The 22,183-nt window shown below is 43.8% G+C and overlaps 1 protein-coding gene across 1 annotated transcript in view; it reads left to right on the top strand.

The window, feature by feature from the left end:
* The window catches only part of LOC147709124 (uncharacterized), a 3,078,084-nt gene that overhangs the window by 861,320 nt on the left and 2,194,581 nt on the right, over nt 1–22,183 (top strand). The window contains exons 15-16 of the mRNA XM_086927727.1: nt 16,613–16,696; nt 17,632–17,712. Coding sequence (XP_086783853.1) covers nt 16,613–16,696; nt 17,632–17,712 — 165 coding nt within the window. The remainder of the gene's footprint in view (nt 1–16,612; nt 16,697–17,631; nt 17,713–22,183) is intronic.

The following is a 22,183-nucleotide window of genomic DNA, read 5'->3' on the forward strand; positions in this document are numbered from 1 at the left end:
TCTAGAAGGGTGGAATGCTATCCCCGTCGACAGAACTGTCGAGGGGATAGTATTCCAATTTGTATGACACCTTACTCGACATGTTTTGATAAAGCCAAACCAAAGATAGCATATAACCGCGAGGATTATAATGCACTTAAGAGTATATGGTATGGCAATATCCCAGCTTAGGGAGTGGTTCCCGACAGCTGCAGACAGGCTCAGCTCACGCTAGAGCACCATCTCACATATTTCCAAGCACTCTGCCTCCAGGATTGATGAGGCCTTCCATAGGAGTGGCTGATAGGAACATATGTGTCCAGTTTAGGGTTAGATATAGGGATATTATATCTAAGCAAGAGGTGATTACACCAACTTACCCCAGCTGAGTGATCAGCCAGTTGTGTCAAATATGGAGGCCAGGCCAGGGGTGGCACAATACATGCTGCAGCCCCTGGTAGGCCTTGGCTACACCTATGCCCTGGGTACCTATGGTACACTGTTACAGGGGCCTATAAGGTGAACCAATTCCAATTGTGTTATGCACCTAAGGTACATGGAGTCCATTTTAAGGAGAGAGCAATCAGCCTGGGGCCCTGAATAGCAGGATCCCAGGCCAACTAAGTCAAAACCCAGCTAAACACCAGGCAAAAAGTTTGGGGGTAACCATAGTCAGATATCCACCTTCCTACAAGGATGAGGATCTCCCTCAACAGAGACTGGAGGGCGCTGTCAATGATTTATTGTCTACTACAGCACATACAGGTTCTTTTTCCACTGACTCAAATTTGGCCGTATCACAGAACCAGCAGCCTCAAGATACTATGCAACCACATGCGACTGGTACTACACTAGATACGCTCTGTCAGCTCATGATTCAGCATCGGGAAGAGACAAGGGCAGAAAATCTTCGCACTCAGGGTGCTATTCGACGGCTTCAAAATAATCTCAGAAAAGTCGCTAAATCTTGTAATGAGACATCTGCAAGAGTGACTGGGGTTGAGGGGAGAATATCGGCGATAGAAGATACAATGGCAAATCAACAAACCCAAATGTCATCATTGGTAGGGTTGAGAGATGAGATAAATTGGAAACTGGTGGATTTGGAGAACAGATCACGTAGAAATAATCTCCGAATCTTGGGTATTCCGGAGGGAAATGAAGGTGGCAATATAAGACAATATGTAATTGACCTATTTTCAGAAGCCTCCCCCGAACTTATACAATGGAAATGGGATTTGGAAATTCTACGCGCACACCGATTTCCATTTCAAAAAAATACCAGAAAGCGTTCTAATTTAAAGCCCAGGGCAATCTTGATATGCCTGAAAAACTCTTTGGCAAGAGAGGCCCTTTATGACTTGGCCAGGCCAGATAGGAAAAGAAGGGGGAAAGGAGTTGAATTCTTTGTTAGGCCTTACTATTGTCATGCCACAGTAGAACAACAATGGCAGTTTCGACAACTAATACCTACCTTCCAAGCCAAAGGTGCTCAGACCTTTCTTCTGAATCCCTCTACACTTAAAATAATCTTTACAGAAAAATGGTACTTTTTGACCTCGGAGGGGGCAGCTAAAGAACTCTTGGCTTCATTTTGAATTCAATATCTGCAAAATACGTTTGACTTTATTTTCTCTGTATTAGCATTCATATAGTCTTATTGACGGAATTGCAGCTAACTAAGTAATCTATTACTTGCTGACTAAAATATGACATTTTCTTTTCTTTTCTTCTCTCTTCTCTTTTGAACAGGATTCATAGCAAGAGCATAAGATAGGAAGGATGTAGAGGATGGGCGGTGAGACACCAGATGCTTCTCACATCATCCATACTAGGGACTACTGGTCCTTATGCCCAAATTGGGGTGGGGTCAAGGGAAAGGGGAAGGGGAAAAGGGGGGAAGGTGGGGACACTAGGGTGGGTGACGGGTGCAAGCAAAAACAGTAAAAAAAAATTTGCTAAGCTATTGGATTGTTGCTCCATCATTGCTTTCTATTATCTGTTTCTTTGAAGGGGATGAATATAAAAATTTGAATCTGCATATAAATGATCATTGTTTTAGACAGCCTGGATGTATACAGCTGGACAAAAAAGAAAACTGCATAATTGATGATGATGGGTAAACTTAGAATTTGTTCCTGGAATGTTTGTGGAATGAATAATAGGAAAAAAAGGGGGATCTGTAATCAGATTATACAGAGCATGAATTTAGACATACTGTGTCTGCAAGAAACGCATATCAAATGGAATGATATAACATGTTTAAGGATCTTGGTTTGCAACTGTTAGCATGTACCAAACAAGGTACTACCACAAAAGGTGTAGCAATCCTTATGAGATATGGACGAGGGCTTTTAAAACGTGCAAAAGTAGACCAGTATGGAAGATGGGCAATAGTCGAGCTTGAGATGAATGCTAAATCATGGACAATTTGCTCAGTGTATGCCACAAATTCAGATGATCCTGAGATTTTTTGTTTATCTTTGCCTAGAATTAGCAGGTTGGCCAGCTTCGCTTATTTTTTGTGGAGATTTGAACCTACATCTTCCAGGAGGGTTTGACATATCTACCGACAGTATATACCCGGGTATAAAAAAAAAGACGTATAATGCTGTCAAAGGGCAGAATATGGTTTAAAAGACGTGGGATTCATAAAAAAACCCTTCTTCACCCGGATTCACTTTTTTTCTAATCCCCATCAGAAATTTGTTTGTATAGATTACTTTTTTTCTGAATAGTAGTCTAATAAAGAATACACTATTTAAAATATTTCCCCGAATAATTTCTGATCACAACCCAATACTAATAGAAGTTCCGACAGTAACTGGCTCATCCTCAACTCTAAGATGCTGGTCATTTGATCGGAAATTACTTGCAGATCCATCATATCTAGAAACAATGAGTAGTTGGATTAAAGACTTTTTCGTTTTAATACAAGCAGTACTTCTACTCAGATAGTTTGGGATGCTTTTAAAGCAGGGGTCCGGGGGGGAAATACTTTCCTACTCAATTAAAAAACAAAAAATTATCAAAGAGAAAACAGAACAGAATTTTAATCTAGTACGAGAATGGGAGGAAAAACTCGCAATAGCTATCTTTAACCATCAAGATACTGAACAAATTAAAACTACACTAGACATACATAAGGCTAGGGTCTATGAAATATTTTCAGCTAAATTAGCAGAACAACTTGCTACCTTTCGTTCTCAGATTTATGAAATGGGTGAAAATTCTGGAAAGATACTTGCAAAAAGAACCAGGGAGAAAGAAATCTCAAACTATATTAATGCGATACAAGATGAGGCAGGTCAGGTCCATGATGATCCAGATCAAATTCTTGAGGTATTTCGACAATTCTATTCCCAATTATACAAAATTGACAATTTGGTATATTCTCACGATACATTGCTAAATTTCATAATACAAAATAATATCACAAAACTAAATGATTTACAATCAAACTCCTTCGAAAAGGACATTACATGGGATGAAATTGAATGAGCACTACTTTCTTTGGCTATGGGAAAAGCCATGGGCCCTGATGGTATCCCTCTTGAATTTTTTGGGATATTTTGAAACGTTATGAAAGAAGACTTACTACTTACATTTCAGGAAGCTCAGAGAGGATCTCCACCTGTTTTGTGGAGTCAATCCACATTCATGGCTTTCCTTGAAAAGGATAAGCCTCCCTTGAACCCAGCGTCCTTCAGACCGATCTCTTTAATAAATGCCGATAGCAAGGTCTTCTCTAAAATATTAGCCACCTGTATGTCAACAATGATATCTTCTATCGTTTCACGATGGCAACACGGGTTTATCCCTAATAGAGACACTGTGGACCATGTCCGAAGAATAATTGCTCTGATCGACTGGGCCCAAACTACTAACACATCCATTGGAATCACCCTGTTGGATGCCGAGAAGGCATTCGACAGGGTGGCCTGGCCTTACTTATGGGATATATTGTCTTTGAAAGGCTTTGGCCCAAAAATGATTAAGGCTCTGAAAACGGTATATTTATCACCATCCTCACATATCAAAATTGGGTCCTGTAAGTCTAGTCTATTCTCTATCTTCCGCGGTACCCATCAAGGGTGCCCATCATCTCCACTGTTGTTCTCTATCTATATTGACATATACCTTAATAAACTTAATCAAGAGGAAGATATAAAACCTGTGGAGGTGGCAGGGACTTCTTACAGAGCTTTAGCATATGCTGATGATGTGGTAGTGACTACCACTGATATCGTAAAGGCAATTCCAAAAATTAAAGAGATAGTGGAAGAATTCGGTACCTCCTCAGGCTATAAATTAAACTCCTCAAAAACCCAAGTTTTATTTGTAGGTCAAAATCCACCGACACACCTTAACATAGTACCCACTGCAACATATCTAGGAATTAAAATCACAACTCCAATCTCTGACATACCCAAGCTTAATTTTACCCCTATTATTAAAAAGGCAAATACTACTCTGGAACGGATAAACCACTTACACCTGTCATTATATGGCAGAAACAATGTACTAAAAATGTTAATAGTTCCGCGATTTTTATATCTCTTTCGAACTATACCCCTTGAGTTTCCTATAGAATTCTTTAAACAGTTGGAGAGAATGGCGGGAAGATTTCTATGGGGATACAAACGCCACCGTAGAGCTTTTCCTAAGGACAGAGGAGGATGGAGTACACCACATTTTTTAATTTATTATTTAGCATCAATATTGCAGTTCATCAATCCTTTAATTATTGGTATCAAAGCCCCAATTCATGAAGCACATCTCCCCTCCATTTATGAATTTTCTTTAGGGTCAGAAGCTCGTGGTTAGTTTAAAAAAAATATTGAACCTAGTTACTTCAAGAAAATTAAATTTAAGACTGTAATAGCAGCATATCGGGCATGGAAGATTATCAAGCGACATTTAGGGATCCCGAAAATTCTGAGATATACCCCTCTGTCATCTAAACACCTACTGCCTGATATATAATTCAAAAATCTTTTATTCGATTAACGTATTGATAATCATAAAAAGTACATCATATAAGGTAATACATTTCCATAAAAACACATTATTATATTGCAGGATAAAAATATAAAAAAGATTATACTGTAATTCATAATACAAGAATTGATTGATTCAGAAGATCACAAACTCAATTAAACATTGTCTCCATGGCATTACGGATAGTTAAGCATGATTTTAGAAAAAGCACTACGTTCTTTGCCACATATTGCGAGTCTAGGTGCTGAAGAGCTAAGAATGCCGGACGACAGGTTCTCAGCTCTATTTGGCGCAACAGTGGAATAATCCAACGCTTACGTAATTCATTATAATAACGACAAAACAGAACAATGTGCATAGTCGTTTGGGGTGAGACATGATCACACGGACATTTGACTAGGTCTTGTGACCAGTTTGACTTAGTCGGAAATGTGACAAGGCGGAAAAACAAATTGAAACGAAACCTTGTTAATAGGTATTTTTCATAGTTTGATAAATAAAAAGTGAGATAGGGCTGGATACCTGGAGAGACTTGGACCGACAGAACTTGCACATTAGTTTGCTTAAGTACTTCACCAGAAAGGCGGAGTTCTCTTAGGTGGGTGAGGCATTGGTTTTTTAGTGCATTTCTGCTTATATCTGCTGTTGAAGGAGGATCCGTGAAGTAATGTGTAAGGTTCAGGTCCTTCAAAAAGTTAAAAAAAACATACATCAACCAGGGAATTTTCTTCCAGGTCATCCTCTTTAAACAATCTGAGATCAGGGCACGTGTTAGATGGCATTGGGGTTTGCTCCAAATGCGGTGCCACAAGAGGATTGGTTGACATTTGATGTTATCTGTGAGGTAGTCAATACCAAGCTCTATGTGGCAACCGTATATCGGAGCACTCTGCGGAAGTGCCAGTAGGTATTTTATAAAACCGTTTTGGATTTTTTGTAGATCTTCAGTGTTTACATGGCCCCAAACACCTGCGCCATATGTTGCAATGCTATGACATTTAGCATTATAAATTTTGAGAAACTCAGATGGAGCAGGTTTGCCCAATTTTCTGGAGAAGGAGACAAGCGCAGAGGTCGCTCTCTGGTAGAGCAGTTTCCTGCTTGCCGTTGTCCTTTTCCAGGTTAATTGGTCGTCGATTAAAATACCTAAGTAGGGATATTCCCTAGTTTGTTCCAATTTGGTTTGTTCAATGTACAGATGTTTGGGATTTTTAACCTTCGGTCCTGTGTACATGACAAAGGTCTTGCCTTTATTTACTTTTAGACCCAGAGAAAGCATATAGTTACAATATTTATCCAGTTGTTTTTGCAGCTGTACTAGAGTTCGGGCTAATATAACGGAGTCATCAGCATAAAGTAATGCTGGGATAGGGCGTTGGTTGATGGTAGGTAGGTCCTGGCTCCCTTCTAGCATGGCTATTTCCAGCCCGTTAGTGTATAAATTAAACAAAAAGGGAGCCAGGACACAGCCCTGTCTGACTCCTCGTGTTATGGAGAATGAGGATGTTAATTCTCCACCCACCCCGTATCTTACACAAGCTGATGCATCAGAGTAAAGTTCTTGCAGAAACTTGATAAGTGGGGGATCAACGCCCAGTTCCTCCAAAATAGACCACAACCTGGCGTGTATTACGCAATCAAACGCCACGCTAAGGTCGACGTAGACCATGTACAGATTGCCCCGTTTTACTCCCTCATACTTGCCTATTAAAAGGGTTAGATTTAAGGCCTGTTCGACGGTACCAAGTCCCTCCTGGAAACCATACTGGAGGTCGGTAATGATGTTCTTCTCGGTCGCCCAATCCTGGAGTCGTTCCAGGACTAGTCGTCCCGCGACCTTCCCCATTGAATCCAGGAGGGAGATGGGCCTATACCAGGCCGGGTTGTTTCTGTCGCCCTTTTTAAAGATTGGAAGGAGTATGGAGGAGGACCAAGAGTCCAAAAGACCTATTTTTGATACTGCCACCATCACCTGGGTGACGATAGGGGACCATAGGTCAATATTGGTGACAAAAATATCAAGGGGGACTCCGTCTGGGCCGGGGGCCTTTCCGGTTTTAGAGGAGGTTAACGCGTGGATGATCTCACTGAGAGTAAAGTGGAGATCTATTGGAAATACCTCCGTTCTGGGGGGATCGACTACCGATTCAACCTGTGCGACGCAGGCCGAGGGGGGGTCACTAAAGATCTTGGAGAAGTGAGTCACCCACTCGTCTGCAGTCACAGCCACATCCAAATGCTGATGGGAATTCGCTTCAGCCAGGAAGGGAGATTTAACTATCTTCCAGAACTGGGAGCAGTCCTTGCTGCGGCTGCTCGCGTGTAATTGGGCCCACAGTTTTTTCTTATGGTCTCGTTTACAAAAGATTTGGGCCTGTTTATATTCGGTTCTAAGTTTTGCTACTTCAATTTTATCTCTAACTGGATTATGTAAAGCCTTCTTTAAAGCAGTTAATGCTTTACGACAAGCCGAATTAAACCATCTTGGGGCTGTCTGGTTTCCTGTTTTATAGTGGCGAAGTAATACGGCCTGAATGACTTTTAGGATTTCCCGGAAGCTAGATATGATTTGCTCGGGGGAGGAGTCATTCGCCAGACAGGTATTTATCCATGGGAGTGCCTTGGATATAACCTTTTTAGTGATTGTTGTAGGGTCAATCTTTGACCATTTCACGGAAAAACCGTTAGTTGTATCCATGGTCAGAGATTTTTGAGTCAGTAGACTCTTCCTAATGGGGTGGGAATCGCTTGAAGTTAGCTTAAGAGTAATGCTGTTAGGAAAATGATCACCTGCAACTTCTGAACCAGTGGTAAACTGAATAAGTTTACCCTTTAAAAAATAGGAGCATAAGATAAAATCTATGGTAGTTGAACAGCCCCTACCGTGAAAAGTGGGACTGAAATCTACAGGGGGATCAACAAGTTCGTTTGCGAACGTCAATTCTAGCGAGGTAAGACTGTCGTTGAAAGAGTCACCTAGATGGGAATGGGTGAAGTGTGTCAATGGGCAGTCTTGTTCATCTAGAAGGCCGCAAGTACCTTTTTTAAAACTAGCACACAATGGTACATTGAAATCCCCTCCCCATATGACATTACAGGCAGATGGTAAAAGCTTAAAGCATTGTTCATTTATAATGTGGGAAATTTCAGAAACAGTTTTAGTACAGTCAACTGGGGATAAATTGTTATAAAAATTGATAAAACAGTATGACGAACCATCAATAAAAATAATCAGTAAAACCTGATAGTTTGGAGTACTTTGTAAGGTGGAAATATTCCTTACTGCCAGGTTATTAGAGATATATACTACTAGGCCTCCCATGGGTCTACCATGGGTGGCGGCACACGCTGGAGAATGGAAAGTTTTATAGCCTTGTAGATGTATTGGGTCAACTGCCCAGGTCTCCTGCAAACAAATTATCTGGTAGGTAGATACAAATTCTAGCCAGGATTGAAGTAAAAGCTTTGATCGGAGACCTGCTACGTTCCAGAATAATATAGATACTAGCAAGGTTGACGAAGTTATGGTATCTTGTGCTGGACTTCCTGGGTGTAGCGAGGTTTGGTGGGAGAGGGATTTATCATCATCTTTACCAGGGTGGGGCGGGATTTCTGCACATGATGGTAACACAAGAATGGGGATTGGGGTCAGGGGTAGTGGAGGTGTAGGTGTATTGGGTGGAGGTGGATCTGGAGAGGGGGGATTCTTGTTAACATGAATGTTTGTCAATGGTGGTCAATCCACCATCTCCAAACACTCGAATCTGTTGTACGTAGGGACACCCCTCCAATCAAAAGGTAGTGCGGTGTCTCTGCCTCCATGTCCCGACCAATCTGTCCAATCTGGTCTTCTATTCCAGCTTCCCACCTGAGTCCAGTTCCACTCGGGATCTGGGGCATAGCGGTTAGCTGGGGGATAGAAGAAGGACAGTCTTTTTGTGCCTATTCCTTCTGAGGATAGATGAGGGCCCCAGGAAGAGATGTGTTCGACCGTTTGGGGGTCTTCAAAATTAATTATTACACAATCTCCGGGAATTGTTTTTAACTCTTTTCCTACCCAGGGGACCTTTCGAACTGAGGTAACTCTATTGTTGGTATAAGGAGGAAGGGGCCTGTTGGTTGATAACCAATGTAACACTTTGTTTTTTAAGGACCATGCTGGTTCCTCTGAGTTTGGATTCAGCTCAGGAACCCCGGTCATGATGACGACAAATGAAGTTGCTTCTGGGGGAAGATGGACTGAGCGAGCTCTATTGCGTTTAGTGTTGTAAGCAGCATTTTTTATGGCTGGTGTTTTTGTTGGGTTCGTTGTAGGAGGTAAAGTGCGAGTATGAACTGGTGCCAGGGAAGGGGCTGGGAGAGAAGGTGTGGCAGGGACCTTTTTTGCAGCATTAGATGGTAGCGTTTGCTGCACAATTGTGGGTAAGGGTTTTTGATGGACTACCGCTGTAGTAGTCACAGTTTTGGGTACTTGAGGTGCTTGATGAGTGGTAGGTGCCCCTTTTTTAGTGGATTTTGAATTAAGTGTTTGAACCACAGGGGTGGTAGGGAAAGAGGTCTTTTTAGTCTTTAGATCAGAAGATAGTGATGCTAAGGTTTTTTCAATTTTGGCGAGAGTTAACTCAATGGGTTTCATATATAATTTGATTAGTGCCTCTAGTGAAACCAGTAAGTGAGTATCCTGAGTGCAAGGGTCCTGCCCATTTCCCACTTTACCACTGAGATTGGGGTTGGGAATATCAGATGAGAGATTGATGATATCTGGCGTTGTAAAGCTAGTCTGTTGCTGTTGCTGGGGTAGTGATAAATGACTTGTACCTTGCTTAGGGAGAGGGGGTTCAGCGGTGAGTTGAATCGGGGATCCTTGTTGTAACTGTGGATTAGTTTTCTGGGATGTGTTCTTTTTCCCTTTTCTCCCCTTTCTTTTTTTCGGTATAGCTCCCTCCCTCTGGGCTCTAATATTTGGAGAATGTTAATCCTCGTCTGTTGGGTTTGTGAAGAGAGTCGGGGTTCTCTCAATTGATAGAGGTGATTGGAGTTGAGGAGAGTGTGATAATTGTGTAGCTGAAAGATCGATTGATACTGATAGGTCCACGGTGCCCGGGACCATGAGTGGCTCTAACAGAGCGCAATTGTCTAAGTTACGCAATGGGGTTTTAGCTGCAGCCAATAGCCCCAGGGAGGAGCGCTTGGCTATGGCTAAGTCCTGCGAGACCCTCCTTTCTAACAAAAGGACGCCTTGATTTATGGCATCATTAGCCCTTGCGATGAATTGATCAATTGGGCCTATTGTCTGAGCAGCATGAGATGGCTTGCTGCTTCTGGTGGTTCTTGGTGACATACTTTCAGTTAGGATAAGCAACAGTCAGTAAGCTAATGTAGAACACTAACACACAGCAGGGCAAAGATAGATAGATTACCGTGTGGTAGGACAAATGGGTGGAACTGTCAATAAGGTGGCCCAGTCCAGTCCTGCCCGGTCTTGAACGGGCTTAAACGGGCCCGCCCTTGGCCCGGGCTTCGCCCGGCGTCCCGCGAGACGGGGTGACGTGGATTTAAGCGCCTCCTGGCGCGCAAAAGTCGCGGTTTGTGCCGCTGAGGATGCTGGGTGTTGCAGTCCTCTTGCCCCACACCGCACTCCGCTCGGCGGCCGGACCCCGGGTTGGAAGAGGAGTCAGGCGGCGGGAGGCGGGTGGGTGAAGACACGGGTGTGTAGCAATCCTGTTGGCCTCCAAAAAGTCAGAAACGAACCTGGACACAGTCAATCGTGTTGCAGAAGGTGCCTGATATATTTAGAGATCAAATTATGTTAAAATGCAGTAAACAAGGAATTAACTCTATTAGTGATCTATGGCACAATGATGAAATGATCTCTTTCTCGACTCTTCAGGCTAAGTTTAATATTTTGGCTCTAGATTATTTCAAATACTTTCAATTACACAGCTATTTTAATACTTTATCTCCGGAGCTACGATTAGGGCTTCAGAAAATACCTCTGCTTGAATCTCTATACATTAAAAGAAAGATAGGATTTCTTTATAACTTATTGATTTCATCATATTCAGATGTCTTAACTGCAGTTCAAGATCGTTGGGCAGAAAAACTTGGGCCGACAAATGTATTGATAGAAGACTACATTATGTTGGCTAACTCTATTTTACTTACGGGTAGATCCCGTACTCAGCATTATATGGTTCTCTATGATTTATATCATACACCTGATTTTTTTTTTAAATGGGGATCATCCACAGGCACTGCATGTAAGAGATGTTCGTTAGAAGCTGCGGATGCAACGCACATGTTTTTTTTCTGCCCGATTCTCACATCAGTACTAAACCAGATACAGATCTTTATGTCTTTAATTTTTAAATCTAACATTATTCTTACAGCTGAGATTGTTATGCTAGGTACCTCCTCTATCAACATTCCTGAAGATCAAAAAAAACTCTTATTTATATGTATGTCTATTTATCGTGCCTGTGTTACTCAGAAATGGATCAGTCCAGATCCGCTACAATGTCACACTTGGAGGGCTCGGCTTCTAGCAAAGTATAACATAGAAACGGCAATCTATGCTTTAAAAGGTTGTGTTAAAAGACTAATGGGGGGGAAAATTTGGGATCCAATTTATCAATGGATACAGGAAGAATTGCGAAATTAGCAACCTTTTTATTATACTAACTAAACAGACTATCCCTTTTGTTTTTCATAGATATGAGCATATGTTGAACTGTAACCTACCTCGTTTCATGTTTTTTTTTCTATTTTCTGTTTGCCATGTTTATGTATTCCTTTGCAATGTGAATTTTGTATCTGATTTTGCTTGCAATAAAATTAAAAAAAAAAAAATTAAAAAAAAGAAATCGGAGACACTCATCTTTCTTCTGTTAACACGCAGCTAGCTTATCCCAATTGACACGTAAGGCAGGTATCATTGTTTTCATGAAAGCGATGATCCTACCAGGCAATTTTGCAATGAAATCATCGGGTTTAGCACCACCTACTTGTGCTGCATCTGCGGCAGTTATAGCAGCCCTATTACCACCTAAAGTTTGGTCATGGTCCTCCCTATGAATCTGAGCCCATAATGCTTGTGGGACTACATTTCCCATTAGCATATCAATATCGGCCAAATTCATAATACACGCATCAACAGTCTGGGACAGCTCTTTATAATACCCAGCGGGATTTTTACGAGGGTCCGGTAAAGACTGTTTAAGCGCCAAAACTTCAGATCGTTTCCAGGGGACATGTACCCATATACGCTGAAAATGAGCAGGGACACGCGGAACAGCGCCTGTCTGTGGAACCTCTTCTCTCCATACCGGAGGAACTTCTCTCATAGGATAATGTTTCACTTTCTGTTTAACTGTAGGATCGGGTGCAAGAAAAGCCTGAGAAGAAAATAAAGACCTGAAAGTGACAAGTGTCTGTATGACATCCTCAACTTCAGAACCCACAATAAGCCCTTTATCAAATTTAGCCTGTACGTCTAACAGACCCTGGGGAGCTAAATCCAAGTCCATATCCTCCCATCCTTTGACAAGAGTATCACACATAGCATTAAAAACATATCTCTGCATGGGCGCATTCCACTGAAGGAAGGTACTCAGAATATCATGCACGCTATACTGTGGACCATTCATGATCCATTTGTGAGCAAGAGAGTCAAATATAGCTCGTTCGTTGGAACCTGGGAGTTGACTACGGGATTGCCTTCGAGAAAGAGCAGGGGTCATGTTAAAAGACTCAAAGATGGGAGAGAAAAGGCCAGAAACAGTATCGACCAATCGCCTACGAACAGTGGGAGAATCTGACAGTAAATCAGGAGACAAAGTATTAAGCACAGCAGGAGAGGGGCTAACCGTGACAAGAGGAACCAAGGGTAAAGGAGACTGAGGTACAGAAATCGGTGGCAAAGGAGGTGGGGGTGGCAATACTGGAAGGGGCAATTGTGGAAGAGCTGGATTAACTGGCTGAACAACAGGTTGCTGGACGAGAGGTAACAACGGGGATGCATTAGCACCAGGTACATAGGGCGGAGGCAATCTCAACAAATGGGACATTAAAGGATCTTCGTCAAGATCCTTACACTGTGGGGGAGTAGGCAACACAGGATAACATCTATCTATTGCCATACAATGCTGTCTTTCTGAAACTTCAATCGCCTGATAAATCTCATTATCTTTAAACTGCTGGGCAGCGTGTATAATTGACATACCTTGCGCTTTCTTTTCTCTTTTTGCATGTTTAATTTCTCTCTGTTTGGCTTCCATACGCCAGAGGCGGAAAGAGTCAAACATTGCCGGCCAGGCTTTTCTTTTGAACAAAATTGCTTCTAAATTGTCTAATATGTCAGGCTCAAAGCTACCATTTTGTGGCCACTGCAGAACACCATCTTTCTTTGTGTATCGGATCCATGTTTCGTTAAAGAGAATAGGGCCAACACCATCTTTCGAATAAAGCTCATAAGTAGGAGTTCCAACCGGAGGAATTGGACAAGAGTCCTCCAGCCGGAATCCCTATTGTAACCAAAACAACAAAACTTCCTAAACTTGCTAAAGCCAGGCATCTCTTAATGCACTGGTCTGCTCACAAACTTCAAGGGGGTAAAGCAATAAACACAGCACAAACGTACTCACCCCTTGGCTTCGGCTATTGCAATGGTCGAATAACAAAACCCAAAAACGAGACAAAGAAGTGGGCGCTACCCACAAATACTTCTCTAAGTGTTCTCTCACGCCAACAGAGGTCCGTCTAACGTCTCGCAATACCAGTCATCACCAAGGGGCCAAGATAGGGCGGTAGTCAGGGCAGCAGTCATCAGCAGCCGTCGGAAAGGAGTAGCCGCGCTGTGAAAGACCTTCGGTCCACTTCAACATACAGGGGTCGCTTGACGTGGTTCGCGAATCCTCCGGAATTTTCTGGCGAGGCTCCTCACGACCCTCAGGCTGAACTGCTACCACTGAAACCGCCCCACATTGGGTGCCAGTTGGAGAACCGGACCTTATGGGCCTGGTGGCGCAGGGCAAGCCTTAAATCTCCGAGTTCACCTGCCTTGTCGGACAGAGACACAAGACACTCTGTTAGGCGTAGTAAACCAGGTTTATTAGCTGCAGCTAAGCACAGTTGTCCTAGAAGTACAAAGTATGTTCTTAGGAGACTGTCACTTTATTCCGTGGTGCACAATCTTTTATAGCACACATATTTACAATGTATGGCCTCAATACATACAAGGCTAGCCAATAGGAAAAGTTGGAAAACAATCTATCAAGTGTCTCAAACATGCCCTTCTTTCAGACCCTGTGTGTTACCCCTCCCCACAAGTTAATCAGTGCAAATGCCTACAATCCAATTTGCAGGTGGCAGGACGTATTTGTGTGCCTCAAAGGATAGTTATGTAACAAGAGAATACAAGGAGAGAATAGCGAAGGCCAGTCGGATAAGATAAAGTAAGGAAAGAATAGGGAGACCCAAACAGTCAGTCGAGACAGGGATCAATCAACCCAGACATGGATTAGTGAGCTCGGCCAGACCCTGACATCGGTTTCGTAAACATGGGCAGAGGGTTACTTTTTAACAGACGAGACACGTAGCAGCTGGAAAAGGCAAAAACACTCCGTTCGCCGTGCTGCCTGAGTGAGGGCAACAGAAAATGGCGACGGAACACAAAATGGCAACCAAATACGGAATGAAGTTGAAAAACCGAAAAACCTCACACTGACACCAAACACCAAACGTCTTGGTAGGAGCAAATGGTAAATCAGACCCTAGCACATGAGAGCTCTACGAACACCTGCAGCATGAGAAGAGAATAACCGAGGAATAGGTACACCAAGAGGGAACGTTCCCTTCTTGGAGTTGCTCAGCATAGACAACTATGAGCCCAAGTCCCCAGGGTGACATAGGCTGGAGCCCAGCAGCCAGACCTAAAGACTGCAGCAGAAAGACAGACTGAACAAGTGACCTGCCAAATGCCCCTAGGTCAGGACGATAGACCACCCCAAACCGAGGCCAGCCAAAGGTGTCCAGAAACTCCAGAACCCAGGTGAGAACCTGGTGGGACATCAAGTAAATCACAATTAACACACAATGGGTAAGAATTAACTGCACCACTCTTCGAAGAGCTCAGCTCACTTAGCCTGACATGGCATGGACTAGCCAAGGAACGAAAGACAAGTAGTCCAGGGTCACAAAGAATCACCAGTAGCTCTGTGCAAAACACCCGCTGCTAGGACCACATACCAGAGACTAAACACTAAAGCACCACTGGCATCCTAGAAACCAAAATGGGGGAACAGCACCAGCGAAAAAAAGCCTATGTGGAGGCAGGGAACATGAAAAACGAAGCCAACCCAGAAAATCCTCCAGAGTAACAAAGGGAACTTGAGCATCAAAATCCTCCCCACAGCATTCTGGGGATTAGATACAACTGCGGGTTACAACACCAATCTTACAAAGTGTGGAAGAGGGCCTACTGACTGAAAGGGACTCCTGACCATGGAGGCAGGAGCGTAATGCATGCCGCTGTGGCACAGGCGGGGCCAGCCATTTTAGAGGGCCCCCAAACATTTATTGGGTCCTCATTCAGCCCAATGAATATCTTTGAGATATGGGAGACTCAGGTGATCCTCATCACATTTTGTAGAGGGACAAATTATTTTTGACTACACCGTAGGGGCAGTCTCATTCAAAAACTCCCAGATCCAGAAGAAGTTGCTTATCACAGAGCAGGCACAAAGTAACCCCGAGCACAAAATGAGTGCCAAGGACAGGTCACCACTCACACCATTACCAAATAAAAAATGAAGTAGGGGCATAAAGGGCCAACAACCGGAGGCAGGGTGCACAAACCCCAGCCCACAAGCTCAAGGCCACCCCGACAAGCGCAAAGAGCCTGCAAGGTCGAGCCTGACCCACACACAGAGGACATCTGCCTTCTAAACCCGGAGCCCCATAAACAAATGGGGAGGAGAAGGCATCCTAACAGTCAGAGACAGGGTCCAAATTTGAAAACCCCTAGCCCAACAGCCAGGCAGCACCCATGAACACCAAAGTCAGGCATGCGCTTAAACCCACAAATGGTGGCACAAAACACATCATCCCAAAGCAGTTTGCCCTGTAACGCTCATAGAGTACGTACTCCCCAATCTCATGCCAGCAGAGAGAACACAGAAAAGGCGTCCCACCAAAATCATGGTGGGCAGGGAAGCGCATCCAGTGATCCATTAAAGGACAGGGGTGCCCACTCCCCCGCCCACTCTCCACACAGGTTGTTGATTTACATTCATAAGTGTGGAACCATCTTTCTGAGTTAAAAAAGTGGATTTGCACTCAGATATTTGCCTATTGTGTGTATAAATCTGAGTTCCGTGCAGAAATAGCTTTGGGGATCGGACCCTCAGAGGTTGTACTCTTCTTTCACTGCTTTGATTCTGTGGCATCCTTGTTTTATCAACTGGGTCTGACTGTCAGGAACAGCACAGCCAGCACCCCATTCACTCTTTATACTTTATACAATAGTTTAGAAAAAAGAGACTACTAGTCATGCATTCTTAAAATGATACAAAGTTAGTGCATGTGGAGCAGAGTTGTACGAATAGATTGTCAACCTTTAATCTCTTTATTGCAGCGTCTGCATCAGCCAAAAAAGATGAGGCGGAACCTTTATTGAACGTTCCAGAGGTCTCTGCCAAAGATGAAAACGCGGCTGAATGTAAGTGCAAATAAAGATTTTGAATTGAATACCTAAATGTCGGTGCCACTTGCCAAAGGTTTTAATACTCTCCTGCCCTTATTTCCCTCGAGTACTTCTTATTCTTTTCCTCTGCTTGATAGGTACTCAGTAGTCCTTTAGTAGGTACATATCTGCCTATCGTAAGTTTCATAGCCTAGATTTGTCTTGTGATAGTACTTTGGCCAGTCTGTGGCCATATATAGTGATTGCACCTAGGTTAACAAATTCTACCATACAGTTGTTAAAGGATACTATCATACATTCATGAGTGCTCCTGTGAGCATGATAATAAAACGTATGGTCCCTCTCATGAGACTGGGAGTGCCCACTAAGTTCATACCATGATATATTGTTTGGCATTTAGACATTGAGCAGTTTTTATATTCTCACTGATAGGTGTCCTGTCTGTTTTCTTGTTGATTACCATGTTGAGAATAATCGTGCCTAAAGTCAGAAATTTCTGATAATAGGAAAGTCAAGAACCTGTCAACATCAATTCCACTGTGATCTCTTCTCTTCATTCACGCTTTTATCATCACGTCTCTCCTTTTAGGATGTACACAGTGATCTGCTCTCTGTGAGGGGAAAGAGGGGCGGGGTTCCAACATTTACAATGATCTCTGCATGGTGCTTTCATAGGATCACCCAGGCCCCCTATCTTTGGGAGTCATGTCGGTAGAAAAATCCGCCCACTTGGTAAATTTCCCTTTGTCATAATATGTAGTCTGTGCGTGGAAGGGTGACAAACCCGGAACCCGTGAATCAGGATCATGGAATTGTGTGTGGCTGCACTTAATGTATAGAATAGTTAATTAAAAAAGCAAATACTAATCTATATGATACAATGATACAAAGTTAGTGCATGTGGAGCAGATTTCTACGAATAGATTATCAACCTTTAATCTCTGTTGTAGCATCAGCCAAAAAAGAGAATCCGGTGGAACCTTCATTAAATGTTCCAGAAGCTTCTGCCAAAGATGAAAATAGTTCTGAATGTAAGTGCAAATAAAGACTTTGACTAGTATGCTTGAATATTGATGTCCCTTTACAAAGGTTTTTGTATTGACTTTCCACAATGGGTCCTCTTTGTTCCTTAATTTTCTTTTCTGCTTGATTGATTACAAATAGGATTTCCTCTCTACTTAGAGTGAGGGCTGCAGTACTACAATTCTGTGTGAATTACTCATTCAAGTTAGTAAAATAGTTATGTTTAAATATTGCTTTCATTTTCATTGTAAATGGCTCTCCCTGAAAGATCACTCACATGTTTTGCCTTCCTTCTCCTCTTTTTCTGACCTAATTTTGTTTGGCTTTGTGACACTGGGCACTTTACCATTCCTAACAAGTGCTAAAGTGCATATGCTTTCTCCTCTAAACATGGTTTATTGGTTTATTCACAATTGGGAAATTTAATTTAACTGTAAGTCCCTATTAGAGCGCACTACCTGTACCCAGAACCTTGGGAGGGACACACTCTTAACACTGAGGGTACAGGAACAGACTCACTACCCTGCAATGAAAGTCATTCTAGTCAGCAAGTTTGGTCTGACCCCTGAGAAATGTAGAAAAAAATTCCGGGGCAGCCACAAGATCTCATCGCAGACATGGGTGGATTTACTTGACTATGCTAGCAAGGCACTGAAGGGCGAGGGTAGGGGCAGAAAGGTTGATGGTTATTCAGGGCTGTATATCTTAAATTTGAAGGAGCACATGCTTGATACTGATTTTACTGAGCTGCACCAACAACTGATTGATAGCAAGCTGACTGACCCCAGTAATCTTGCTGAGTAGGCGGACATCTGGGTCAGCACCAGTATCCAAAGGGGTACCTGAGAGTGACCCCAAGAAGGGTGGTTCATGTTTCCTCCAACAGAGCGATACCGAGGTTAAGAGGGAGCCAGACAGGTCTCATGTTAAGGGGCAAGGAAATGGTTCATATTTCCTATCTAAGAAGAAGGTTCTAGTGGGCGGCGGCGCAGGGTGCACCATTTCCAGCCTCACTGCTTTGAGTGTTACTAGTTAGGACAAAAGCAGGGGGACTCTGGCTGTCCAAAGGAGCCACCTACTGGTGGGAGCTCTACAGGAGTGGCCAATGTCACCTTAGGGGTCCCCAGGGGCAGGTCATAGACCATGCCCTGATCTCCCTCATCTGGGAGATAGACTCAAAGGGTGAACTAGTGATCCCTGAGGGTGGGTGTCATCACTTCCACCCTAAAAGTGAATGAGGTCCCAGTCACTTTTCTAAAGGATACCAGGGCTAGGAAAAGGTTTTGGAAAGGTTGGTCTCCCCAGGGTAGTACCCCGGCCAGGCGGTAGGATGACTGAGGCTCAGGGGCTGGACGTTTTCAACTCTATGGCACTGATGTCCCTAGAGGGGGTGGGAAAGTGACCCAGAGGAGGTTCATGGATCATGCCCATAAACTGCATTCTGGGGAATGAGGAACCCCCGATGTCAGGAGAACTAGGTGGGGTGGCCTCCACAGGCGCCCTGACAGTTCTAGAAGGTCAACTAAGTTAACTTCTTCCAGACAACTCTTTGCACCTCTCGACCAATGATCTCATCGACCACTACAACTCCGAGCTAGTCTCCATTCTCGATAATCTAGCTCCACTAAAGCTCAAAAGAAGCCGTGCCACCCCTTCTAGAACCTGGTTCAATGCGGACCTCAACGCAGAAAGAAGATCCTTGAGAGCCAAAGAAAGAAAGTGGAGAAACAACCCAACAGCCATCCTTCGCTTACAACTAAAAACAGCACGCAGGAAATACAACAACCACATCAAAAACAAGAAATCCAGCTTCTTCCGAGAGGCACTAGCCAATTCCAAAAACAGACCTAAGGAGCTCTACAACATTATCAGACGTCAAACATCCAAGCCTCTGCCCTCACCCCTGCAGGAGTCCAAAGAACTATGCGATAACTTCGCCACCTTCTTCAACGATAAAGTCTTAAAAATCGAATTATCTCTAGACATCAACAACTCACACCTCCCGAAGAACAACGCGGCCATCCCACAGGCCCTACCATCCGGCTCCTCCCCCCTCCGTTGGCTAAGCTTTCGCCACGTGCAGGAAACTGAGATAATCTCGTTGATCTCGACCTCCAAACCATCACCTCACATCTCAGACCCCATTCCTCCCTCACTAATCAAAAAAATGAAGCTCACCTTAGCACCTATCTGGGGCAAAATCATAAACAGCTCCCTACAAAGCGGAGTGGTCCCCGACTGTCTAAAAATGGGACAAGTCACCCCTTTTCTGAAAAAACCCGGTCTTGACTCTACTGACTTGAACAATTTCAGACCAATATCTAACCTTCCTCTACTTGCCAAAACACTGGAACGATGCGTTCTCCTGCAATTGACTCATCATCTGGATAACATCAATCTCCTAGACCCCCTCCAATCCGGCTTCAGACCAGGCCGCAGCACAGAAACTGCGATGCTGAACATCATAGACGATATTCACGGTTCCCTTGACGCTGACAAATGCTGCCTCCTCATACTCCTTGATTTATCCGCAGCTTTCGACACGGTGGACCATAAGCTCCTCATCAAGACTCTGCAAGTAAGAGCTGGCCTCGGCGAGGTAGTTCTCGATTGGTTTTCCTCCTTTCTACACAACCGCTCGCAAATAATAAAAATGAAGAACTTCACCTCCGAATCCCAGCAAGTCAACAGGGGTGTCCCCCAAGGATCAGTACTTTCTCCTCAGCTCTTCAACATCTATATGGAACCGCTCGCCAAACTACTCAGGAATGCCAATATCCACTTCCACCTCTACGCGGATGACACACAGATCTACCTGGAAACCTCTTCAATTAACGACATCCACCGAGTAAATGCCGTCTTAAATGATGTTCAAGATTGGCTGACAAAGAATCACCTGAAACTCAATCCCGACAAGACCGAAACTCTTCTCATCTCAAACAAAGAAGACAACCCTCAAATCATCGAGTGGCTGAAGTCGATCGATGCTTTTAAAGGTTCTCTCACGCTAGCTGATTCCGTAAAATCCCTGGGCTTCACCTTAGACCCCAAACTAACCTTGACAAACCACATTAAGAACTCGGCAAAAAGCGCATTCTTTAACCTCAGACTTCTGAACAAAATCAAACCTTTCATTCCCAACAAGGACCTCAAACTAGCCACGCAATCTCTAGTTCTATCTAGACTGGACTATGGGAACTCAATCCTAACAGGCATCCCCAAATCACACCTGGCTCCATTAAAAACAACATTGCATGCGGCAGCAAGAATGATCACAGGATGCAAAAAATCCGACCACATCTCCCCTGCACTTGAATGGCTCCCGGTGGATATGCGTAGCACCTTCAGAACGGCCTGCCTAACCCACAAGGCCCTCCACACCGGAAAACCAGAATACCTGGCAAACAAACTCACAAAAGCTGGCCAAAGTAGAATCTTGAGAAGCTCCAACTCCCTGCTGCTCATCCTACCAAAAACCAGAAAGAAGAAAACTGCGGACTGCTCCTTCTCAGGAAATGCCCCCAAAATATGGAACTCTATCCCCCCGCATATCAGAACCATACCGTCCTATGCGGAATTCAAGAGCCAACTCAAATCCTTGTTCTTCATCCGTTCCCTAGGTCCTGGGTAACTAGGATCAACATCCACCCCCAGAACTATGTGAGAACTCTGTATCCTATTGCCAAGAAGTCCTACTGTACGAACTTCTCCTCTCCCCTAATTGTCATTTGATGATCACCTTTATTTGTTACTTGTCTTTTTGTCCACCTTTTCATTCCTTTACTGTAAAGCGCTCTGCTACCTTCGGGTCTTGTTAGCGCTATAGAAAACTTCTAAATAATAATAATAATAATAGTTCAGTTTTCTGGAGTACCACTCCCAAATGCTGGGTACAAAAGCCTGGATGGAAGGGCAATGGAAGGAAGGACTCATCCCTGGCTCCTGTTGAGCCTGAAGTCACAGGGTTAAAGGACCAGTTTCAGGATACCCTGAACTAGTGGGAGGGGGAGAGGAAAAACAATGCAAGGTACCTGGGGCCATTGCATTTGACTCTGAGAAACCACAGAGGTTAGAGAGCCCTGAATGGCCTGGGGCCTGGTTCTTGACACTGACAGCTGTCAATGCCCTCTGTTGGTTACGGTCCTTGTGTACAGAGCTTTCATTGGTTGGAGGCAGAAGTCAGACCCAAGGGGTGAATGAGCCACATCACTCTGTTGGCCATGGTGCTACTGTCTGCCTACTGAGATATATCTGGAAGCAACTTAAAGATAGGCACTGCAGGGATGGGGTCCACAGGTAAGGAGAATAACTCCCCATGGGTCAGCTCATTGGTCCTAGAGAGTATAGACAATACTCTGGGTCTAAAGAGGCACAGAACTGGCAAGTGTCCCTGCAGTGTCCCTCAGGAGTGGGCCATTGTCCATGTTCAATCACCTTAAGCAGGGAAGTCCATCAAGGTATTGATTAGTCTACCCTGGC

This window comes from Lissotriton vulgaris, chromosome 6 (assembly GCF_964263255.1).
Source record: "Lissotriton vulgaris chromosome 6, aLisVul1.2, whole genome shotgun sequence".
NCBI lineage: Eukaryota > Metazoa > Chordata > Amphibia > Caudata > Salamandridae > Lissotriton > Lissotriton vulgaris.